Source organism: Neopelma chrysocephalum, unplaced genomic scaffold (genome assembly GCF_003984885.1).
Source record: "Neopelma chrysocephalum unplaced genomic scaffold, ASM398488v2 Primary Assembly neopelma1_97116, whole genome shotgun sequence".
NCBI lineage: Eukaryota > Metazoa > Chordata > Aves > Passeriformes > Pipridae > Neopelma > Neopelma chrysocephalum.
The window spans coordinates 2,989,543-3,015,293 of record NW_020925758.1 but is presented as its reverse complement, the minus strand read 5'-3'; the positions used below and the strand labels follow the sequence as shown (position 1 = coordinate 3,015,293).

Below are 25,751 nucleotides of genomic sequence, written 5' to 3'. Positions count from 1 at the left end.
GTGTGATGCAATTAACGTTGTTTAGCTGGTAGTCTGTAAAAATACTGCTTAGTGGTAACTGCTGAGAACACACAAAATATGTAAAATTGAATACACTGTTGGCAGAACGGGAAACTTTTACAAATTAAATCAAGGCTCCTAACTGAGATATGTCCATATTTGTCAAATACGGGGGTGAGGAAAAAAAGCTAAGGTAGTTTTCTTTGTCATAATCTTTCTTTAAAACTCAGTAAAACCCCTACTTTTCACCCAAAGCACTACCCAGATCTCTTCAATATCCTTTTTGCCTCTATTTTCTTCCATTTTTATATGTTGCCAAGTAACTCTGTAGGTTTTTTTGATTGCATTGGCCAGGCATTAATGGCCTAAAAAACCTTCGGTTTTGTGTGTCAATTTTTAGATCCTTTTGTTGTCTAGTGGGATAAACTTAAAATATGATTACACAAGAACATTTTTACTAGTGTGTTGTTTACTGAAAGCAGCATATGGCAAACCAATATAATGTTTTAGTAGGTAGGTGGATTCTAGCAATTTAAGTTGCATTTAATGGGACCTTGTTTTGCACTATTTTACCTTCTTTTTGATTACTCTGAGTTGATGGCTCATGAAGTAACATTTTCAATGTCAGGTTATTTTGGGGTTTGCCTGTCTCCAGTTTAGAGCAGGAGGCCTATAAATACATTTTCTAAATATTAGTCATACCCTCCTTCAGATGAATTATATTTTAAAGACTATTACTCCTACCTAATCCCCCTATTTTTGTATCACCAAAAAATAGCTACTTCAGAATAGACTGAAATAACCAACCTAACCCAAATCTAAAGCAAGCTTTTGTATTGAGTAATAGCTGAATTCTGCAGTTCTGTCTGAATTCTTAATCAGTTCTTTCCTTGAAATGAATTGGAAACTTTCCTGTAAAAATGCTGCATAAATTATCCTTAAGCAGAAGAACTATCCTAATATCCTTGAGATGTTGATGGATTTCAGTCTATTTAAACTTCTCCATATTACTATGATAGTTATTTGCTGTTGGTCTTTGCATTATTGTGTCTTTAAGGATACACTGGTTGTGGTTGAAGAATTTTTGGGCAAATATACTGAAGAACATGAAGATGATGTTCTTCAAAAAGGTGATGTTCTTTCATCACTGGAGCTCCACAGAATTGTCATTGGTGTCTGGTATTTGTGTTATATAGGTGTTGTTAAGCCTTATTTCACTTGAAAATTCTCAATATTTCAGAAAATAAGGATGAAAATTACTTTTTTTTTTAAAGAACATTTTCTGTGGCAGTAGCATCTCATGACCATCTGATTGAAAATCTTTAATTCTTCAGATCTATGAGATGAGAACAAATTGGAAGAAGTAGAACTATGGACAGTAGCAATACAAACACCAGCTGAAGTAATTTTAAAAACCTGCTGTTGTGCGTGTTAGACACATTTGAAGCAAGCCAAACATGAACTTTGTAATTTTTTATTTATTAAAGGAGGAAAATTGGTTTTCCTCCTTTAATAGTTCTAGAGGTTTAGGGCATTGTCATTTTGCAGGAGAGGGTATAAATTATGGCATTTGTTTGCATTTTTGAACTCAAAGGATGTGCTTTTGATAAGACTGCTCAAATGACTGTCCTTAGAAGATGATTAAACTGAAGAAGTTGTCAGAGCTTGTGTTAGAAATACATGAGGTCCTGGGGTTTCTTCACATCTCCAGGTATTGAGCAGTAGAATTTTGTACGCTAATTTTTCTCCTGCACAGCTAATTGAGCTGCACTGGAGGGAACTGGAAGCCTGATGGAATACTGGGATTCTAGAAGGGTCTGAGACATAGCTATACATAGAAGATGTGATACATAAGTAAGAGAAAGCACTCACAAGCCTGTCTATAAACACAGTTTATTACTGCCATGAAGCCAAGTGCCGTGAAGCTCAGTTCAGACAAATGACAAATTTTGAAGTGCTTGGGTGAAAAAAAGGGACAGTACTGATCTCCAAGGCTTCCTTCTTACTTGGTTTGGCCTTTAGGTGCTGTTTGTGCTGCCTCCCGCACGGGAGTGGGTTGTTCAGGGCTTCTCGGAAGTCGATTGTTCTGGATGGTTCATCTTCGTCATAGCTCCACCAGACAAACAGAACAGCCTAATGCAGTAGCTCTCCAAAGAGCAGGAATTATTTCTGTAACAGCAATGTATTTCAACAATGCAGAAAAACAATTTCCAGTGTTCCTAAAGCAAGGTTTTGATTGAAAAATGCAGTGCTTCAAAACCATAAATATGTGACCATATGTTATGAACATCTCAGTAATTGCTTTTTTAAACACGCAGCCATGTAGGCTAATGGAAATGGATGTGGAAGGTAGTCTGTACAGAACCTTTTAGGCTATTTGGTACTAAATACCTAATTGGAATTGGAATTTTTATTTTTGCACTGCTTTGTGAGGTAGTGGTGGAACATGTTGTACCTTCCATTTCCAACTTTTTCTTTTCATATTTTACAAGGACACCTACGGACAAACCAGTGAGTTTTTTAAACAGTTCTGGTTGTTGATTATAAAGAGCAATCCATTTCTATCAAAGAGTAGTAAGGAGTTATTTTAAAAGCTAACATAACAAAGTTCTTTAGATTCTTTCATTGCAGTTATCTGTGATTTGGAATTGGAAAGAAAGAGAGACAATATAATAGAAATGAAGGTAAACGAAGACTCAGTGATTTTGAGAGACATGATAAGAGACATCAACTCACAGTTTATCTTTTGGAGAGGTATTATGCCCCTGAACAGCATTTCCCACTGTCTCGCTGAGGGCAATTCTCCCACTAATGGCTGTTGTTAATATTACCTATAATGTTATGCAACTGCTGTTAATTGGCAGTGTGGGTGGCCAAGAGACTGAAATGATGGGATGAAGGAAAGGGGAATATTTTAAAGGGTATGAGTCAAGCAAGATTGAAAGGCAGTCTTGGTATGAAGTGAATAAGAGAGAGGTTTAGAGAAGGATAATTATTAATATAGGCAGAAATTCAAAACCAAAAGTGGGTTTTGAAAAAGCGTTGGTTCCTCTTTGCTGTTCATATGAAGTATCACATGCAACAAAATAAGCCACTTGCTGAAAACTGATTTCCTCATCACCTGGCCTTAAAAGCAGCATTAAAGAAATGTATAAGGGAGTATTTTCATTTTGTTTATCCCTACTGACAGTAGTAGTTGCTTGTTCTCTGTAAAATTTCTTGTGGGAAACCGTTACGGCCCAGCGGGGAAATAAGGGACACTTACTCAGGGTTTGTTGTAGGTATGTAGGTGGATGAGCAAGTAAGTAAACCCTTTATTAACATGGCTTCCCCTTTATATAGGGGAAAAAAGGAACATTCTGGAGCTGAAGGTGTGAACGTGACATTTAGGGAAAGAGAAGGAGGGAACTTGCCTTAATAGGGTGAATAAGGAGGGGTTACATCTCCATAAGGGATAAATGGGAGAGGCATAACCTTGTATGGAACATCTGCACTGCGACAGCTACACAAGCAATCAGAACATGGGGGTAAAAGGAATAAACAACGTGAGGGGATTTTTCATAAAAATGTGGGAGTACAAAGTAGGAAAATATAACAAACATCAAAACCTGTGCATTCATGCAATAGTCCATTGTATTTGCTGAAAGTCCATTATGTTCAAACTTGATCTTCCTCTTCCATGGATTCTTGTAATGCTTTCTTCCATCTCTGATACTGTTCTTCTTTGTGGTCCAACTCCCACATCTCCCCATGTTTTGTTTTCTAAAAAGAACACTGAGGAAACATTCTTGATAATAAATCTTTTGACATAAGCAAAAAGGCAAGGTAGGATTAACAAAGTTATAACCAGAGAAAACAGAATTGAAAACCAAATTATAATAATTTGTTTGAGCCAATTGGGGGCATTTGGAAGTTGAAACCAATCAAAAAGATCATTGGAGCTATACTTGGGAGATGCATGTATCTCTTTTATTGAGTTTCTTAACTCGGAGATGCTACTACTAATCAATTGAGAATGATCAGAAAAATTGAGACAACACATTCCTTCGAATTCTTGGCAACCATGACCATGAGCAAGTAGTAGAAAGTCTATGGCTGCTCTGTTTTGTAAGGTTACTTCTTTTAATTTTTGGGTGTTGGCTAAGAGGCCTTCGATGGCTGTGCTGGTGGCATTGGCCTCCTTGGCCAACCAACACCCCATATGTGTCAGAAGTGACAAAGCATGTGCAGTTCTGATCCCCAGTAGAATAAAGCTACTCCAGAAATTTTTCATTCTTGACCAAATATAGATCACATTCTTGACCAAATATAGGGTCACAGTAAGTGGTAGGTTTTCTGTAAATGGAAAGAGCCTGGGGGAAGAGTGGTCGGGCTTATTGTGGTTTGTTTTTTTCTTAGTACTTTTGAAATAGAGGTAGGAAATGGAATTCCTTTTGGGAATCTCCAATCAAGTTTTTGGGGAACTTTAGTGGTGGGCAGCACCTCATATGCAATAAATGACCTTTTAATTTTTGGTGGCCGAATTAAAGAAGATGGTTTCTGACCTGGGAGAAAGGTTTTCCCTGGGTTAAATAATGCCAATTTCCCAACTGAACAAGGCTCTCCTACCAGGTGGGAAGGGACTCCTGCCCAGGCTCTTTCTCCACAGATCAGAAAATTGCCTTGTGGAAAAACCATTGGTTTAGCAATTGTTTCTGTAGCAATCTTTTTAGGTTTTTTTGCCATTGCACCAAATAGAAGTATTGGTATATATGTTTTTCTAGATGTTACATTTTGTGTAATTTTTCATGTAGTGGTGATTTTTTCAAACACATGGCAATGATTAGTCTTGATTGAACCTAAGAGGTTTATCTCTTGAGGTTCAATATCAGTGAACGAATGACTACGTAGAAATTCGTTAAACTCTTGTTCTGAGGGCATACCCACTAAACAACTTTTAAATGGCTTTTTCAAATTTGAAATAGATAAACACGAAGTATCTGACCCGGTTGCATTTGCCAACTTCACCCAAATGTTTTCTTCTGTTTGGTGGGTCCAGGAAGAAAGGGTAGTTGACTGTACTCAATGGCAGATCACAAATCCATAGGTAATGATGAGGATGGAGGTGATGAAGAAGGAAGATTGTCTTGATGTGGCTTGGTCCACCTTGATGGAATCCACGTAGGACCTTTATCTGTTAAGACACAGACATGTCCTCTCCCCCATGTAATTAGAGGGAAAGGACCCACCCATTCACCTGTAATTAGATCTTTATAGATAATTTTTGCTTTTGATGTTTGGGGACTGTCTCAAGAAAGTGTTTCTGTACTCGAGTGATTTCATTTTCCATTTGATTTAAAAAATTTAAAACACACATGACTTTCTGTAGTTGTTCTTGGGGAGTTAGTCCCATACTCCCCCTTTTTTGTTTTATTAGCATGTTTTTAATTGTTTGGTGTGCGCGCTCTACGATTGCCTGTCCTGTAGGGTTATGAGGAATGCCTGTCTTATGTTCGATGCCCCACAGCCCTGGGAATTCTTGTGTTGTTTTTGAGATGTATGCGGGATCATTATCTGTTTTTACGCTCTCATGTTTGTAAATGCTGTCATAAGGTGTTTTTTCACGTCTTTACTCTTTTCGCTCTTGCAACAAACATGGGTAGAGCCCTTCCCAAATCTTTGTTCGTGAAGCCTGGCCATGATGATGACTCTTTTCACTAGGATGTGTGGTTGCCACAATGTATTTTGAAAATGTATTAATCGAAACATGTACGTACTTTAGTTTACCAAATGAAGAAACATGAGTTATATCACTTTGCCAAATTTGGAGGGGTTCCCACCCTTGGGGTAATCCCCAATCCTTCTGGTTTTAGTGGAGATACTAATTGACAATCTGGACATGTTTGTATTATTGTTTTTGCTTGATTTTGGGTTATACTGAATTGTTTTTGCAACGATTTTGCATTCTGGTGAAAAAATTCGTGTGACAGTTTGGCTTGCTCCAAGCACTGTGGGACTACTGTCAAACCTCCTAGTTGGTCTGTGAAGTGATTCTCTTCCACTACAGGACCAGGCAAGGAGGTGTACAATTGGAGGTGCATTATGAAAAACGGGAAGTTGGGATTCTGAATGAGAAATAACAATTGTTTAAATAAGTTAAATAAGGTTTGATTGTCTATATCACATAAGTAAGAATTTTCAGCCCTTTGTACAATCCCAACAACATATTGGGAGTTGGAGACTATACTTTTGGACAAAAACAAGGTCAGGGCACGAACAACTGCTGACAACTCAATTATTTGAGGAGAACCTCTCACTTTATGGATGTCTTGATGCCAATTATCCTTTTCTTTCCAAATCATTACTGCATTTCTAGCTTTCCCTGATCCGTCTGTAAATATGGTTTTCGCACCTTTTATTGGAGTTTTTGATAAATTTGATTCAATTGAAGTAGAATTTGGTTTAATCTCTGAACAAACTTGCAAGCAGGAAAGTGAATTTTAATTTCTCCTGTAAAATTTGACATGGCAATTTGAAAGTCGTGGCTTGTTGTCTGCAGCTGTTCAAGCTGCTCGGAGGTCAGGGGCAGATACACTGTTTGTGGATCTGTGCCTGAGAGCTCCCAGCACCTTGTCCTGCCTTTGAAACATAATTGACTCAACATTTCTGCAAAGGTTACTAGTGTTTTAGAAATTTGATGAGATAGAAACAACCATTCCCATACACAAAATTCAATTCCTTGATGGTAAAACTGTCCCAGCAACCCAAATGGTTGCATTTGACCTTTTAAGATTATTAATACAGGAAGTTCACTTTCTCGCTTGTCGATTATCCAACTTTTGTTCTACTACTCTCAAGGCTTGTGTGGCTTCTGTGGTGAGAGTTCTAGTAGAGGTAAGATCTGGATTTCCTTTTAGAAGAGAGAAAAGAGGATGTAATTCATCTGTGGTTATACCTAACACGGGACAGACCCAGTTATCTGACCTAAAAGCTTTTGCAAGTCATTTAGAGTAGAAATCTTTGAGTTAATAGTTCCTTGTTGTGGGGTGATGGAGGATTCTGTGATTTTCCATCCTAGGTATTTCCAGGGAGATTCGCGCTGTGTTTTGTCTTCTGAAATTTGCAAATGACGTGTTTTTAGGGTGTTAACTGTTGTTTGTAAAACTTCCTGCACCGCAGAGTAATTTTGATCACAAATTAATATATCATCCATGTAATGAAAAAAAATGGTTTGAGGGTACCTTTTTTTGATCGAAGACAAAATATCTGCAATGTACTGCTGACACAGAGTTGGCAAATTTCTCATTCCTTGTGGGAGAATTCTCCACTGGTACCTCTGGTGTGGTTTAGCAACGTTCGTTGAGGGAAGTGAAAAAGCAAACTTAATACAATCTTTAGGGTTAAGTAAGATATGAAAAAAACAATCTTTAATGTCGATTATAACTAAGGGCCGTTTTTCTGGCAACATTGCAGGCAATGGCATGCCTGGTTTCAGTGCTCTCATTGGCTCTATGACCTCGTTGATCTTCCTAAGGTCTTGTAAAAATCTCCACTGTCCTGAAGACTTTTTTATAACAAAAACTGGTGAGTTCCAAGCACTAGCAGAAGGTTCAATATGATTTTTGTTTAAGTGTTCTCCTACTAATTGATAAAGGATGTGCAAGTTTTCCCCTTTTAATGGCCACTGGTCTACCCATATTGGTTTTTCTGATTTCCACTGTAGGCAGGGTGGCTGCTACGCGCCAGTGGCCACTATTATAAATTTGGTGAAATTAAGACTCCCCACTGAAATAAAACATCCCTTCCCCAAAGGGTCAGAGGTAACTGCAAAACAAAAGGTTGCACAGTTGCTGTCCTCTCTTCCGGTCCAGTAATTGTCAAGATGTTTGCACTCTGATTGGGTGATTGGGAACCACCTACCCCATTGATGTGAATGAATGATGGGGTCAGCATCCAGTGTCAAGGCCAGTCTTCTTCTGCTATAATTGTAACATCAACTCCTGTGTCTGTTAGTCCAACAATGGAAAGTGTTTGACCTACTACGGGAGAATAGACAGAACAAGTTATTATTGGTCTTTGACTATTAATTGATTGTGCCCAGTTCATTTCAGTCGAAAATTTGGATAGTTGAGACAAAGACAGTAAAAGCGCTATTGGTGATTCATCTGAAACTGTCACTGGTGGAAAAGCGACATTTACTTTAATGTTTAAGGAATTGGTCTTTAAATTCTTTACTACTTGTGGTATACGATGCCTTTTTTGGCTGCTGAAGCAGAGTTTGTCAAAAGGTATGTGTCTTCAACGTAAACTTCTTTTGATGGTGCTACAGGAATTATATGAAAATCACTATTTAAAATTGTTGATGGTATAATAGGAGTTAAATCTATCCACTGTAGGATTACATTTCTGTCTCTTCCGGTGGTGAGGGTAGTGTTTGGCAGTGTTAACAGTACGGGAGGGTCTTTTGTGTCTGCGCACTCCGTCTGGCACTCTTCACCCTGTTTCCCTGTACTGGCCCTTTCCTGTTTCGTGGTGGTGTTTTAGGTGGTAAAAGTCTTCCTGAAATGTCGTATTTAGATCTACAAGTGTGAGTCCAGTGTCTGCCCTTCCCGCAATTTTTGCATGGGTAAGGTGGAAGAGGAGGAGGCGGCGTTTTAATTTTTGGACAAGCCTTTTTTAAGTGACCACTTTCTCCGCAATTAAAACATTTTTGTGGCTCTTTCATTGCTGTTGCAAGTAATTTTGTTTTATAGTTATGTGAGCCAACATGACGACATGCCTCTACCATTTCCATTAACGTAGGATTTTTTAAATGTTTTAATATTTCTCGGCAATCTTCATTAGCTTTTTCAACAGCTAATTTTTGAAATAGGGCTTCTTGGACTTCCTTATGAGAAATTTGTCTTGAGATTCCCTCTCTCAATCTGGAAGCAAATTCAAAAAATGGTTCTTTCACTCCTTGGTGAATGGTGGTGAATGATTGACTAGGAGTGGAGGCATCAGCTACTGATCTAATTGCAACTAAGGCAAAATTTTTTGTGCGGTCTAGTTCTTCGATGTTGATTCTCGCTTGTTGGTTATTTGAGGCATATGGCCCTTCGCCGTAAAGGCGATTAATGGTATCATTAATAGGTATTCTTTTATTTGCAAAAGTCTCATCAACATATTTCCTTATCAAGGCTTTCCATTCGTTCTCGAACATGGAATACTGCATCGTGGTAAGGATTGCTTTTGTTAATGTTCTTATGTCATTTGGTGTTAACGTATACGCATAAAATAATGATTCTAATAATCCTGTTGTGAATGACACATTAAGTCCATATTCATGTATCACCTTTTTTATATCTTTGAGAACAGGGTATGAAAGCGGTTGCCATGTTGGTGGGTGGCCCTCTTCCGTGTAAACAGGAAAAGCTTTTATAAATTCTAGGTCACCGGCTTCCTCTGCTTGTTTGCGTGTAATGGCCCATCTGTTATTGAGGTTTATTGGGTCTGTGTCTGATAGCGTATCATGGATGGCACCATCTTTCCGGAAGTTTACACCGGAAGTATCATGGACGCTGCCATTTTGATGGCCCCCTTCGCTTTCTAATTTCCGGGGTGGTGATGTCATTATGGGGTTAGCAGATATGGGCGTGTCTTGTGTGTTGTTATGTTCTGGTGTTGCTAAGGTGTTAGTTGTTATGTTGCCATTTTGTAAGTTAGTTTTCCCGCCCATTGCCGTGACGCCATCTTGAGGATTACTTTTCGTACCATTTCGGTCACCACCCCTTTGCTTGCCATCTTGGATTTCTGTGAAGTTCCCGCTTTTCCTTGAGGAGACAGGAGAGCTACCATTTTGAGGCATTGAATCTCTCCAAGAAGGACTTTTTTGTCTTGTCTTTCTCTGTTGTGTTACTATGAGTAAAATCATTCGCCAGGCTATTAGCGATTTAGTTGCGAGTTTGTCTCCCCTATCGCTTGCTTTCCACAATTTTTCTCCAATTTTGTCCCATTCCTCATAGTTTAGAATTTCAGGGACTGGCTCTTTTCTTTTTTCTATCCATTTGGCTAGTGACTTTAACGAATTTTTATCATAAGTATGGCCATGTTGATCAATTAATGTTTTTAAATTGCGGTATACTCCATTTTTGCTCCTCGATGGTTGAGCTCCCATGATCAAATTTTTGATTGGAATGGGTAGGGGAAATCACAGGAAAAGATGTGTTGCCCGCAGCTGCTCACCTCTCTTGCTTTTTGAGTGTGTGGATCAGCCCGCTCGTAGTGCGTATCTGCCGTTCAGCGGGGGGAGGCCGTCGGAGTGTGCCTCTCTCTCCGGCAATACTCGTGCCTAGGTGGGCAGGCGAGTTCCTTCAGTGTGAAGGACCTACAAAACCTGCCTCAAGCCTTGGGTGCCATTTGTTACGGCCCGGTGGGGAAATAGGGGACGCTTACTCAGGGTTCGTTGTAGGTATGTTGGTGGATGAGCAAGTAAGTAAACCCTTTATTAACATGGCTTCCCCTTTATATAAGGGAAGAAAGGAACATTCTGGAACTGGGGGAGTGAACATGACATTTAGGGAAAGAGAAGGAGGGAACTTGTCTTAATAGGGAGAATAATGAGGGGTTACATCTCCATAAGGGATAAATGGGAGAGGCATAACCTTGTATGGAACATCTGCACTGCGACAGCTACACAAGCAATCAGAACATGGGGGTAAAAGGAATAAACAACGTGAGGGGATTTTTCATAAAAATGTGGGAGTACAAAGTAGGAAAATATAACAAACATCAAAACCCACGCGTTCCATTGTATTTGTTGAAAGTCCATTATGTTCAAACTTGATCTTCCTCTTCCATGGATTCTTGTAATGCTTTCTTCCATCTCTGATACTATTCTTCTTCGTGGTCCTCAGGAAACCTCTCAAAACATATGAAGAGTGTATTTAGAAGAAATAGAAATTTATAAGAATCTCTCTTATTCATGTTTATTGCATTGTATAGAGATACCCTAATGTGTTTCATGGGTGCAATTGGAAAGATAAACTTTTAATTCTCTTATATGTAACCAGCAATTTCTTTGAAATGTTTCATTTTTTTGTGGATCAGGAACTAAGCGAATTAGAGGAATACACTGCACATTTCATATGCTGGATCAGTTTTTATAAATTGGAATTATTCCACAGAATTGGTTAATTACAGAAACAATAACACAGAATTTGGACAAAAAGTAGCAATTCTTAACAAGGTCTGAGTTAGATACAGAGAGCTGGGGGGGTTCACCTGGAGAAGAGAAGGCTCCAGGAAGAGCTGAGAGCCCCTTGCAGTGCCTAAAGGGGCTCCAGGAGAGCTGGAGAGGGACTGGGGACAAGGGATGGAGGGACAGGACAAGGGGAATGGCTTCTTGCTGCCAGAGGGCAGGGTTAGATGGGCTATTGGGCAGGAATTGTTGTCTGTGAGGGTGGTGAGGCCCTGGCCCAGGTTTCCCAGAGAAGCTGTGTCTGCCCCTGGTTCCCTGGAAGTGTCCAAGGCCAGGTTGGACAGAGCTTGGAGCAACCTGGGATGGTGCTTTCAGTCTGATGTCTGGCTTCCTAGGGTTTAACTACAGCAACAGCAGGAGAAGGTTTGGAATAACACATATGAAAAATACCCTTTTTTTTTCTTTCTTAATTTATGCCAGCATAAATTTTTCTCATGTTTTAGGGGAAAATAAGGGGGAAAGACATTTTAAAAACACAAAACAAAGACTCAAAACAGAAAAACATAACAAAACGAAATAGAAAACCAAACCAAGAAGCTGATAGTCATAGTCTACATCTGTTTTCTACCAGTGAAATACCAAATATAAAGTCATGTCAGGGAAGTATCTTTTAAAACATTCATGAGGAGAAAAGTCTCTTAATATATTTCTGTTATCTAATACTCCTGTATTTGTTGTCCTCCGCACTGTTGGGAGATGTCTGGTTGCCTTCATTTGTCTGAAACAAAGTTGGGACAATTAAGATACCTTTTCTTTTTAAAATTGTCCTGGAATGTGGTGGAGCTCTTCCACATATGCTCTTATACTTATTTAGGCTGGAGCCCAAGCTGAGTGAGCTGTGTCCTGCTACTGAATATATGACATTTTCATCAAATACACTGTGTTCTGATGTATTTTTGTTGCCATCAAGCTGGTACAATGTGTACAGAGCCTGTTCCACTCCATCATTTGTGTGTGTACTAACCAAACTCTTGACCTCAAAGATAATGTTTGCTAATAACAAAAAACAACCGTCCTGTTCTAGAGAAAATAGGATTTATTGTAACATTGCAGGTTCAATTTGTTTTGTTCACTGCAATCAGAATCATTATCTCAAGTGTATCTCTTCTCCCTAAATAAACTGGGAAAATGGATGTTGCAGTTCCTAAAAGCGGGTCTTTTGGCCATTCACCAGCAACTAATCTGTGGCACTTGCAGAGAAATTAGATGTTTACTCAGTGCAGCCACAAAAGAGTTACCAGAACAAATAATAAGTTTTCCCATTCCCACACTAGTCTTTTAGATTTTGATATATCAAGTCAAAAGGAAGAGTCATGTTACATTCCCATGGAAAAAGGCTTCATGGACTTTTTCTGAAATATAAAATCGTTTTTCTGCAATAAATTAACCATCTGACCTTGTGGTAGATTATGTTATTTAAAATTCAGTAGAAAACTTAGTGTAAACTATAGGTAAACCATCATAATCATGTACGAGATTTTCCTGAGGAAGAGTCGACTGACTCCAGATGGATATACAACATGCCCAGGTGCTTCTCTGCCTTTCAGCAGTAATCTCTCATCTTGTCCCTGTCTGTTACTGCTGCACTTGATGAACCAGGCTGCACAAAATTAAATTTGGTCCCGAAATAGATGAGGCTTCATAAATATTCCAGGAAATTTTATTTAGCTGGATAGTGCAGTTTTTACATATTTCTATCAAGAGCGTTTTGCTTCAGCATTTGACAAAATGTCATCTGTTGCTCATAGTTCACTTGGGAACACGTGCCTGTGTACATAGACTTCCACAATTATTTCATGTGAGTTTTGGGTTTTCCAGATCTCAGTTGAAGGATTGGTTTTTGGCCTTCAGGCTGCAGCTGCTTTGTGCTTCCAGAGCATTGAGCAGGAAGCAGAGCAGTGGCCATCAGCCTGTGTTTTTCAGAACTGGTGCGGTGTCCTTGTGTCCAAGTGTCCTTGAAAAGTAAGATGGAATGTAGTAAAACCAGCATTCAATCTAAAAGTTACCCCATTTATTTGGTTTGTCTGCTATCAACCCTCAGAAGGGCTGTTTCTTATCTCCTTATGATTTGCAGTTTATTCAACTGGAGAAAATGGGTACTGAAATTTGTTCATGGAGGTTTATTGGGCCAATCTTAATTGATTAAATGATACTTTTACTGGCAGTGACTAGTTTTGAAGAGTTGGTAAGGTAAGAGGAAAACAAATAAAAACACTTTCTTATACTTTGTAATATTTTAAAATTACTTATCTATAGATCCTTTATACTGCAAATCACTCCAAAGATCAGTAATGCAATTTTTCCTTTTAATATGATTGGCTTCTCAAACTTTTGTTAATCTATCCCCTCTAATTTTCAAAATATTTAACACCACTGAAAGAATATGTATGTATGCCAAGTGGTCTCATAAAGAGTTATATTTCTGAATTACTTTCCTAACCATGCTGCTGTCTCTTAATATATCGTGAGAAATAAAAGCCCTCTCCATGATTTATGTTCAACTTTGGTATAAGATGATGGCTGTAAAGCAGCATATTACTGCTCACAGCAGTTTGGGAATCTGATACCATAACCCCTTATCAAGTGTCTCTCACCTGATACCTGACATTTTTTATCATGCACTGCTGGTGCTTCATACCAAACCACCATAAGAAGTTTTCTGTGCACACACAGTCACCTTCTACATGAACAGCAACATGTTGAATCAACCTTTTTTATCTCACTACTATTTTTAAACATGCCTGATATTGTCATGAGGCTGTCCGTAGGGGTTTTTTGCATTTTGTTGTGATTTTCTATCAATGTGCTGCCCACCTTGGTTTACCTTTGCAGTGATTGTTGGTGTCTGAGCAGAGCAGGAGTCTTGCACTGCGGAAGCAGGGGCAGTGTGGCCTCAGCAGTAACACCCCTTCACGTGCCTCCTTGGCATTCCCCACGTTGTAAATGATGGATATGTCTGCTCTGCAAACCCCTCCTTCACTTTCTTATGCCTCCCACAGAAATTTCAATGGCAATTTTCACCCCAAGGGCAGGAATATACAATCTTTTGGCTGCTGGGTAGAGAGCAGCACTGACTTTTCCCACTGACATCCTGTGTGTCATCAGGACCGGAAGATCATCTGCTTGGATAGTATGGAAATTATGGAAACTCCACACAGGCTGTGTTTGTTATTGAGAACTTGGATTACACAGTCTTGCTTGTCATGTTTCTTCCCTTAGACAGAATCAAAATTATTCAGAGCGGTACTTTCAGTGGGAGACAACTGTCGTAGTTCCAAGTCAGTAATGGTTTTGAAATCTCATGGCAGAGATGCTGAACCACAGGATCTAATCAGTGTGGAACGGGAGGAGAACTTAGGAATTCACCTTCTGTGCAATTCACAGCTTTAGTCAGGGATTGCTGCATGTTCAGGGTGGTTTGATATCTTCCCAATTAAAATTGCTTAGACACTAAAGGTAGGTCTGCAAAATCGTGGAATCACAGGTTTATGCTGGAGAAGCCCTCTGAAATAATCAAGTCCAGCTTTTCCCCCAGCACTGCCAAGGCCACCACTAACCCACGTCCCCAAGTGCCACATCCACATGGCTTTTAAATCCCTCCAGGGATGGGGACTCCACCCCTGCCCTGGGCAGCCTGTGCCAATGCTTGACAGCCCTTTCCATGGAGAAATTTTCCCAATATCCAACCTTTAACATCCCCTGGCACAGCTTGATTCTGTTTGCTTTCATCCTTTCCCTTGTTCCTTGGGAGCAGAGCCCAACTACTCCCCCCCGGATCCATCAGGGAGTTGTAGGAGCCAGAAGGTCCCCCCGAGCCTCCTTTTCTCCAGGATGAGCCCCCCCAGCTCCCTCAGCTCCTCCTGCTGCTCCAGCCCCTTCCCCAGCTCCGTTCCCTTCCCTGCACACGCTCCAGCCCCTCAAGGTCTCTCTTGTCATGAAGGGGCCTAGGATTCAAGTAATCTGTGGCACTGAGTGATTTTCTTGAATGACAGCTGTTGATTCTTGGGAACTATGCTAATATATGTGTATATATAATTTTTGCAATGAGTATCATAGTTGTTACTGCTAAACATAATACTGAGGGTAAAGAATATAGTTGATAATATAGTCAGAGATTATGTTGGGGCTATAAAGAACTAGTGGATAAATCCTGTAACTGTGGTGTACTGTATAGAGGAAAGTTTGGGAGGTGTGAAGGAAAAATGTGAAGAAAACTGTTTGGTTTAAATTGCTAATTGGTCTTTTTTTCTGGCCGTTTGCAAGATGTCATATTTTTCCATCTTATTCTTCTTCATGATAGAAATAAGGCTTTCTCTACTTCAAAACATCAAATAGGATGAAAAGGTTAAGAACCCATTCTGAAGCAGCAGTGAAGATATGACAAGGATGATTACATCTGGACTTAGGTACATACTGAACCACAAAAATGAGTGTGTATGTAGTGCTGTACCAACCTACACAATTGTTAAGTTTGTTCCTTCTTGGAAGACCACTTACTTCCTTCGAAGAGGTTCTTCAGAAATTGTCTTTTAAGAAATATACTTGTAAGTCTATAGATTTCAGTAAGTACCATTATGCATTAGACACATAAATGGGAAACTTTGTGTTGTATAACACCTGCCATGCAATTGAAAAAAATTAAATTAGTAAGTACCTGAAGGGAGCCTACAAGAAAATGGAGAGGGACTTTTTACTGGATCACGGAGTGGCAGGATAAGGGGGAATGGCTTCCCACTGCCAGAGGGCAGGGTTAGATGGGATATTGGGAAGGAATTCCTGGCTGGGAGGGTTCTGAGGCCCTGGCACAGGTTTCCCAGAGAAGCTGTGTCTGCCCTTGGATCCCTGGAAGTGTTGAAGGCCAGGTTGGATGTGGCTTGGAGCAACCCAGAATAGCGGAAGGTGTCCCTACCGGTGGAATTGGGATTGGAATGAGATGGTCTTCAAGGTCCTTTCCAATCCAAACCATTCTGTGATTCCATGACGAGTATCAGGGTTTCAGTTCCCACAGCAGTAATTGCTGAGTGACTCCTCCAAACTGATTTGTTGGTGACATTTTGCAGCTAAGCTGAGTGTGTAGGGCTGGAATCAGAGATTTTTCACTTGAGGAATGTCTTTAAAGTCCTTGAACTCTTCTCAAGGTAGATGGGTTTTGTTAATTAAAGCCTGTATCATAATGATCTATTTACCTTTGTATGGTGGAGTTGAGGTTGTGTAGGGAACTTGTCCTTTCCTGTTCTACCAGTCAAACTAAACAAAATCTTCCCATACCTTTAGGGAATACTGCTTAGTTTCAAGGAGAAGTGGAGAAATCTCCATTTCCTTTCAACAGCAAGAGAACCTCATTAGTATTTCAAGTATGATTTGACAAAAATACAAATTCACAGTTTTAACTTTAATTTTCTTAGCAGGAATGCTGTCATTTTCCTAGCAGCAGTTGCTTCCCCAGTTTTGTGGGACCTTAGACAATGATTGGGTTTAGTTCTACTGAGCAATATTTGCATTTTGTTGTCATTGTTGAATGTGGTTTGGAAATGCTGTCTTCTTTCATGTGCAATGTTGGAGCCCCTAGCCAGTGACTGTCAGGTTTTTTGGCACTGGGGTGGACCCTCTTGTGCTGGAACTTCTTGGTGGACTTAGACTTGCCTCTTGAAGAGATGGCTAGCATAGTAATTTACTTTTTCTAAACTAGTTGGGATGAAAATTATGTGATTTGATTGATTGATCATTGAGCACCCTGGTCTAGTGGAAGGTGTCCCTACCAATGGAACACGATGAGCTTTAAGATCCCTTCCAAACCAAACCATTCTGAGATTCTTTGAACTGTAAAGTCCTCAGTAAACAGGTAAAATGGACAGAGGTCTAGGACAGTGAAGCATCACCAAGAATCAGTAAAGCACTGAGGGGATTTGGGCCATTTTATAGTATTTTTGATTGATTTTGGACTTTGAGAGAGGTAAAGGCTAAATTATTTCACCATGAAACGTTTTAGGATTGGGATTTCCAAGATAGCAAGGGCATGGATGGAAGAAGAGATGAAGGTGAAGGTGTGGCCAGGAGATGAGCTGTGCATTAGCTGTAGGTCAGCTGGGTAACAAACACAATGAAGTCACATAAGAAGTACCAATAAAGCACCTACACCTTCACTCACATATATACGTGCCCTCAGGAACAGCTTTGTATTTCCTTGGCCAGTGGCTATTGAAGCCCAACCCTGTGGCAGACAGGGTTTCTTCCAAGCATTTGGGTTTGCTGCCTTGGCAGGTGTCGTTTAGTGTGTTTTCCCTTGGAGCAGCAGTTCCTGGGCCCTTTTCCCTGGGACAGGACACACCACCACGGCACCTCCTACAGCGTAGCCTTGTTGTGGGCTGTGGTGGGCGTTGGCATCGTGGTATGGGCTGAAAGCACCGTGTTCCTCATTGGAAATGTTGTGTTACCACAGGGGCTGGCTGGACATGGGTGAAAACCCACCCTTTTAGCTTGCTCAGTTATTCAGGAGGGCAATGAAGGAGTGTCAGGATGGAGAGTTTGTTTAGTAAAATGTCTGGCAACAAACTTTGCTCTGGTGTGACAGCTCTGCTTTCATTTCTAAGCAGTGATCAGAGATGCCAGAGTTACTTTTTCAGGCTATAATCACCATAGGCCCTGCATTTTTTCACTTAATACCTCCTTGACCAAAAGTTGTCTGGGTTTGACATAGAACAGCTGAAGCGTATTGCCAGTAAAAGAGATGAAGATAAGATTCCGGTCACCAAAGGCTTGGCTTTGAAGTTCCTTTGCTCAGTGAGGGTAAGAACAGCTTTCTTGTGAGCTTCCTTCTTTCCCCTCCGCTCTTCCACTCCTTTGGCAGAGCGAGTTTATTTTGTTGAAGGTTTTATTTTCTGCTGAAAATGCAGGAAATTCAGACAGCTCTCTTGGAATCTCCCCAAAGCTAATACAAACAAGATACATATGCTTCTCTTAAAGCAACTAAAAATAAATTATTTGAAACTATTTAACTGTAGATATTCCTCTTTAAAAAGGAAAGGGATGTTTACATCATTTATAATTGTGGATGCTATTAAATTATGTTATCAAGGTGAAATTCCCTGAAGTGTCACTTGTCTGTTCCACACAGAAGAGTGTGGAAAACCACCCTGGAGTCTGTAATAGCTGGCTTTCAGGCAGGCATGGAAGAACTAACTACTGAATGTCCAAAAACATAATTATTTGAAGTATTCCTTAGCATGTACAAAGCCAGATGAAAAAAAAGTGTGATGGAAAATGAACTGAACTGTTCATTCAGCTATACATTTTGTGGCTGCAGCTTATGGATCTGGAACAGTTTACCAAATTTTTCCTCCTTGTTTCTCCCTGGTAAAAGGAATGGCAGGGGCTGTTTGGGGTTAATTTGGCATTCTTAGTCTTTTTGGTATCTGTTAAATATTCGGGATGTGTGTCCTTTTGTTTTCCATTGCTGACAAAATTGCCTTTATAGTCATGTCTGCGTCATGGAGGAAGTAGTCATTTATGACTAGAAATTTTTATGATTTATGTTTGCAAATTATGGAATCTCACTGATGAAAAATTATAGTGAGTCATCGTGAATAGGGGCTCAGAATGGAGAAGAGCCATAATTAATGTTGCCTGAGCAACGTCCACCCTCACCTTTCTTCTATCCCTGCATCCATATGGAAGCTTTCAGCCCCAGAGCAGAGGATGATGGGTGGGTCCCACTGTGGGTGCAGGAACACAGACATGGTGCAGCCCTCCCTGATAAGTGGAGTGCTGTACCTGGTGCTTGCTGCACCTTCCTCTGACTCCTCTTCCTACATCCTACCTGGCTGGGAGAGGAGGACTTGACCCCACCTGCAGAGCTGCCTCCAGCTCTGGGGTCCACAACAGCACAGGGATGTGGAGCTGTTGGAGAGAGTCCAGAGGAGGCCACGAAGATGCTCCAGGGCTGGAGCCCCTCTGCTCTGGAGCCAGGCTGGGAGAGCTGGGGGTGTTCACCTGGAGAAGAGAAGGCTCCAGGGAGACCTGAGAGCCCCTTCCAGGGCCTAAAGGGCTCCAGGAGAGCTGGAGAGGGACTGGGGACAAGGGATGGAGGGACAGTGGCTTCTCATTGCCAGAGGGCAGGGTTAGATGGGCTATTGGGGAGGAATTCCTGGCTGGGAGGATGGTGAGATCCTGACCCAGGTTTCCTAGAGAAGCTGTGTCTGCCCCTGGTTCCCTGGAAGTGTCCAGTCCCAGGTTGGGACTTGGAGCAACCTGTTCTAGTGGAAAGTGTCCCTGCCCATGGCAGTGGGGTGGAATGAGATGAGCTCTAAGTTTCCTTCTAACCCAAACCATTCTGGGATTCTCTGACTTAGAGAGGCAAAGGGAGCAGATGCCCTTTAAGGGGTCACTCAGAACTACCTGGGTGAGTGGTGAGTCCAAGGTGGTTTTGCTGATGTTAATTGTGGAGTTCCTGGGAAGGAAACTGTTACAGCGCCTCCAGATGTTTTAAGTAGCTTCTTCACAGCTTTTTCATACTGTGTGCACTCCTTGCTCTGCTGGAGAGGGACCTGCAGTGTCAGTTGTTGTGAGCTAAAGCCACCAAGCTGTGACATAAAGAAACTTACACTTTTGAAAATTCATATGTCAGAGCATCCTATTACTGGCAGCAAGATCCCACTTGCTGAAAGCCATTTATTGTAATAAGCAATAAGTTCAGGACTGTGTTTGGACATGTTGTTTTTATCAACCTGCATTTCCATCGTGTGTTTCTTTTGCTGTTACATGACACTCTGACTTTACTTCATCAGGTTTCTTTGGATTAAGACTTCAGTACCATGTGCCTTTCCTGTTGTGTTGGTTTTTTTACTCTGTTTACATTGTACAGTTGTGGGGTATTGCCTTACCCATCCCTGCTCAGGTTTTGTTTTTTGAGGCAGATTAGCTTCTTCCTGCTTTTTTGTGCTAAGTGTACATTTAGTAGTTGTTTAGCTGAAAGCACTATTTGTCTGGAAAATTACTGGAATATGGATGCACAGTGAGAAATGGAGCTTCTTTAGTAGGCAGCAGCAACCTGGATCTCCATACAAGTTGTCGTGTGTTGCATAACCATTTGTATGGATCTTGCCACAAAGGAAAGGGTGCTCTGTTAGATCTCAGATTTGTAAAAAAAGTTGCAAAGTAGACCTGTTTAGGCTTAAAATTATTTGTTACTTTGGACTGGGGATTACTATACATCCAGGTAAAACGGGGGGGGAAATTGTTGCATTTAAGTGAATTCTGGTTTGCAGTAAATAAATACGTAATGATAGATAATAATATACAAAATAATATATAATCTGAAATATGTAGTTGTCATGTGGACATGATATGAGACTTAAGTTTATGCACCAGTAGTTTTTAGAATCATGGAATAGAATTCCAGAATGGTTTGGATTGGAAGGGATATTAAAGATCATCTCATTCCACCTCCTGCCATGGGCAGGGACACATTCTACTATCCCAGGTTGCTCCAAGCCCCATCCAGCCTGGCCTGGGACACTTCAGGGATGGGTTAGCCACAGCTTCTCTGGGCAGGCTGTTCCAGTATTTTACCTCTCTCATTGCAAACAATTTCTTCTTACATCTAGTCTGAATCTCCCCTCTTTCAGTTTAAGACCATCGCCCCTTTTCTTACTGCTACAGACCCTACAAAGAACTCTGCCCCCATTCTTTCTTATAAGCCCCCTTTACATATTGAAATTCTAAATTTTTAACCTAAAGAAAATAATTGTTTCATTCGTCATTTCAACCTGAAATTAGGACTCCCAACATTCCTTGGATACAGCTGTGCTGTCACTGCTGGTAACGGGCAGTTGAAGTGTTACCCCAGCTCAGGTTGTGGGGCCATCCCCACGAGGGATGGTTACACAAACTTAAGCTGAATCATACAAGGACGTGCCTCCCTTTATCTCCTCAGAATTGTTGACATTTAGAGGCTGGAGATTTGCATTAACTCATAACAGAACTTTATTTACCAGTTCTTTATTATTACAAAAATTGAAATTAATTTGATGTCAAATTGAATTAGAAAGATGAGCACTCAGAATGTTTTACTGTGGGAACCAGAAGATGGGTACCCTAAATTAAACAGGTTTTTGGTGACACTGAATTTTTGCGTCCTCCACTGACAGTGTTTTGATGGGTAAATATGTCTGTAAGGAACCAAACTATGAGCACATGCCTGGGGTTTGCTGTTAGGCTGCTTGACTTCTTTGATTTTTATAAGCCATATACTTTTCAACTGGTTTTATGCATCAGTGTGTAAGTATTGAATCCGGAACTCTTTGCCCAGGAGGATGTCATGCTAATTAGTAATTGTATTGTAGTAAGGAAAGCAACAGTATTCCAGCCTGGTCAGATCCAAGAACATCCAGCTCTGCCCATCATGTGCCTTGCTTTTGCACTTTTGTGTCTTCCTTCGTAGTGTTTATCAAACTCAAATTGTTTTTCTCCAGATAACGTTCTCATTTGTCATATTTTCCCCTGCATCCTCTCAGATTATTTCCATTCTCTTTCCTCTGGCGTGATCACTTGTTTTTTCCTTTTTCTTTTAACAAAAGAGACCCAGACTACCCAGAACCCTACCTGGCTTCTTGTAGCTGTCGCTGCCTGGTTTATTCCTTGCGCAGCTAGAACATGACCAAGCCTCTGGCTTTTTGCCTTAGAAGTTAGAATCTTTGCAAGAAAAGCACCACATTTAATTCCTCTCCAGAGAAGGAACGTGAGGTGGTTTCCTTGGATTACCCTTTGATGATGTGCCTACATTCCCATCCGTTTTGCTGTTTTAATTTCAGTCTCACAGAGTCGGTACCAAGCTTTTAGTTGCCACCTTTGTTTTAATTATTGGTATAATTATTTCCAGGGGTATAAACGAAAAAGCCAGAAAAAAGGTGGGGGAGGATTGGTACACATCAATGTCAACAGAGCCATTTTCTGAGCCCTGTTTTGTAAAGGAATACTGTAATAATTTTAGATGTGAATGCCATATTGAATTTGTCAATTGTAGGCATAGGAAAATGCTGTTACTTTGAACTCCTCTCAGTTAAATATACTGTTTAATAGGTTGAAACGTGTCTATTCATCCCCTGCAAATCATTATCTGGCTTTTCTTTCCTTATAACAGCTAATCCAGTCAAAAACATCACAGTCTTACACTGCTGCTGAGGATGGGGGGGTGGTCCTTGACTTGGCCATGCACATGCAGCATTTCAGATGTGTTCAGCTACTCTGAAAATAATACACAGGGGGATAAACTTCAACAGCAAAACATTTTTGTAGCCTTGTTCATACCTGTCTCGGTGCCATGTCTGGGTGCAGAGGGGCTGCACCCTGATACTGGTGATACAGGGCAGAAAAATCACACAACATTTTATCAGCTCTTCCAGCATTTCTCCATTATCTCGTCCAGATGCTGTCCTTGGCTTTCAGCTTGTTTTTTCCTTTGTTTTGAAGACTTCTGAACCTTTAGAAATGCTTCTATCACTAATTATAGGAGAGTATGGTTCTTCTGATAACGTATATGCAATACCAGGATTCAGTCCCACTTCTCTGTCTTTCATGGAGGTCATTCTTCTTATAACTTATTCTTTTTTGGTCTAGTCAGCTGTGGGTAAAAATCTTCACTGTATCTCCTGTTTTTCTTCACTGGAGTCCCAGATTCTTCACCTGGAACATAGCAGCTGAAAAACAGATGGTTGATTCTGTCCATTGGCTCCTAAAACCTTATGTTTAATTACTGAGCAATAACTTCTGCAACTTTTCATTGACTGAAGCTGACCACTGGCAGTCTCCAACCTAGTTGGAGATGGTTAGCAATGCTTTATGCTTCAGTTAGCTGTGTGTCTGGGGCTTAAGGTGAACATATTTGGGGTTTAAGGTGAACATATTTTATGAAAAAGCATTTAATTTTTGACCCAAAGCATTCTGGGATTCTGTGATCTGCAGTTTCAGGAAGAAATGTACCTTTGCTTTGCATTGAAAGCAGCCAGAGCCAAGTGGTAGCAAAGAATTTTGCTCTTCATGAGTCTAACCAGGACAATGAAAACTTCCTGTGTTTTCTTCTGCCTTGGTAAGAAGCTACATTTGGCAAGTAACAATTCCTACAGTGCTACTTTATAGTAGAAAATAACTATGTACAGGTTGGATGGCAGTCCAACAAAATGCTGTTACAAGTACTACCTTATTATGAAGAATTTAAGTGCCATGTGATAACTCAGAAAATGAGCTTTGTAGGCAGCTGGTGAAGGGAAATATTGGTGATTTCAGTGTTTTTGTACCCAGCAGAAAAACTCAGGCTGGTTTTGTGTGATTCACATTCTTGCCAGACCTGTAAAGTCTCCCAGTCTTGTGTTTGACGTGATGGAGAGACCAAACGGTACAAGCAAGGTAGAATTGCCTTTTTTAACTCTATTCCAAGGGAGGACAGACAGCTCTCCAATCTGAACGATCGTATTGGAAATATCACGATGGGGAGCTCAAGGAGAGAAATTCAGAAGGCTGGCAGGAGTTCACATGCCAGCTTGTTCAGCTTAGAAAGTTTTGAGTTTCAGAATCATCAGGAATGGTTTGTCAAAGGCACTGACAAGATGAAAAGCTCTACAAGTTTATCTTGATAAAGCTTAGTGCACTACAAAAGGAGACTTCTTCTTTTTCATTTATTACAAGTGTTCTTCAATGCCAGGAAAATAGTTTTTAAAAAAAAGAGCTCAGAGGGACAAAGTCTGGTAACAGTGATGGATGTTCAAGATGCAGTGGGGTTTGATCCAGTCAGTTTTACTTCGGCTGTCTTTGCTTTTCTCTCTCACCAGCCATTTTTTATTTTTCTGATATTTTTTCTCTCTTCTCCCTCTCCCTCCTCCCCCAAGCAGGGGCTCAACAGAAAATGTGTTAAATTAAATATAAACTGAAGCGCTTTTACTTGGCACAGGAAAGGTTGAGAAGACTAAGTTCATTTAATCCTTGGTGAATTTGGCTGATTGCTATAAGATAATGCTTCATGTCGTGAGGAGATGGCTCCTGTTGAGAGAATCAAGCTGTGAGGCTGCACACTAGTGTGATGCATTTCAATTAAAATTTTGGTGATTACAGGAGAAAACATATCTCTTTCCAGGTACTGGGGTGCCAGATTTGCTCACCACAGAGACATTAACCATCTAACAGCTCCATTAATAATAATTACGTGTGCGCTGCCTTTATTACTCAGTGTATTTTACAGCGGAAAAGGGCACACTAACCTTTTATTCCTTTCTTAAAGGCGCAAGACCTGAATGTGATCGAGGAGGTGATCAGAATGATGCTGGAGATCATCAACTCCTGCCTGACAAATTCCCTCCATCACAACCCGAACCTGGTGTACGCGCTGCTCTACAAGCGGGATCTGTTCGAGCAGTTCCGGACTCACCCTTCCTTCCAGGACATCATGCAAAACATAGATCTGGTGAGTGGCATGTGATACCAGGGGTGGTTTGCACGTGGTTATTTGATCTCCTTTGAGAGGTGGAAATATTCATCACTTCCATCGGTTTGTTTTGACATGCTGAGTTTCTCTTTCCTATTTTCTGGGTCTCCGCTGTAACAACTTCGGGGCAACATGGAAACACAGGATGGTTTGGGTTGGAAGAGACCTTGAAGACCAGCTAGTTCCAACCCTCTAATTTCTTTAACAACCTTCTCCCATATCTTTAACTCAGCAGAGTCAGGGGGATTTTGAGTTGCCTCTGATAAGGAATTCCCAAGCTTTGACACATCTTTCACCCCTCCAAAGGGAGGACAGCATCAGCTTCTCTTTACTGCCCTTTGATAGAAACGGGTCTGTCAGGAGAGCAAAAGCAGATTTTCATCATCAAACAATCCTTTTCTTTTCTCTTACTCCCATCACCAGGCTATTAATGATCACAGGGAATTATTTTTCAATAGCTAAGAGCAGGCTTCAGCTGCCTTATTCTCTGGGCTGTGTGTTGTTTTCACCTAAAAACAACAACCTTCCCATTGGGTAAGGAAACAATTTAGAAAAAAAAACAGAAGAAAATAGCTGTGGATGAGAAACTGCAACCAGTGTGTCTCTCTATGGTGTATGACTTTGGGAAGCAGTTGTTAATTATTGCTGCATCTGATAGTGGCTTTAATGCTCATATTGAGAACTTGAGAAATAATTCCTACTAGAAAAATTGTATGTGTAAAAAACGTTTCCCTTTCTTCCAGTCAGTATTTGCAGAGCTGAGCAATGCATGAAGCCACACTAGATGCAAAATACTGAAAGGGAGGGCTGAACAGGGTGCTAAGTCTCTTGCTGCAGCGAATAACACATTTAGTGTGGCTAAAAATCTGCTGGTCCATAAAGGAAGGTAATTTTAAAAGTGGAACTGAAATCCTGCTCTGTACCTATCTCTTTCTCTTCTCTTCTCTTCTCTTCTCTTCTCTTCTCTTCTCTTCTCTTCTCTTCTCTTCTCTTCTCTTCTCTTCTCTTCTCTTCTCTTCTCTTCTCTTCTCTTCTCTTCTCTTCTCTTCTCTTCTCTTCTCT

The 25,751-nt window shown here is 40.6% G+C and overlaps 1 protein-coding gene across 4 annotated transcripts in view; it reads left to right on the top strand.

Moving 5' to 3' along the window:
• DYM (dymeclin) overlaps positions 1-25,751 on the top strand; it is a 215,703-nt gene that overhangs the window by 146,293 nt on the left and 43,659 nt on the right. For all 4 annotated transcript variants that reach the window (XM_027671645.1, XM_027671642.1, XM_027671643.1 and 1 more), the window contains one exon: positions 24,486-24,668. In XM_027671645.1, coding sequence (XP_027527446.1) covers positions 24,486-24,668 — 183 coding nt within the window. The remainder of the gene's footprint in view (positions 1-24,485; positions 24,669-25,751) is intronic.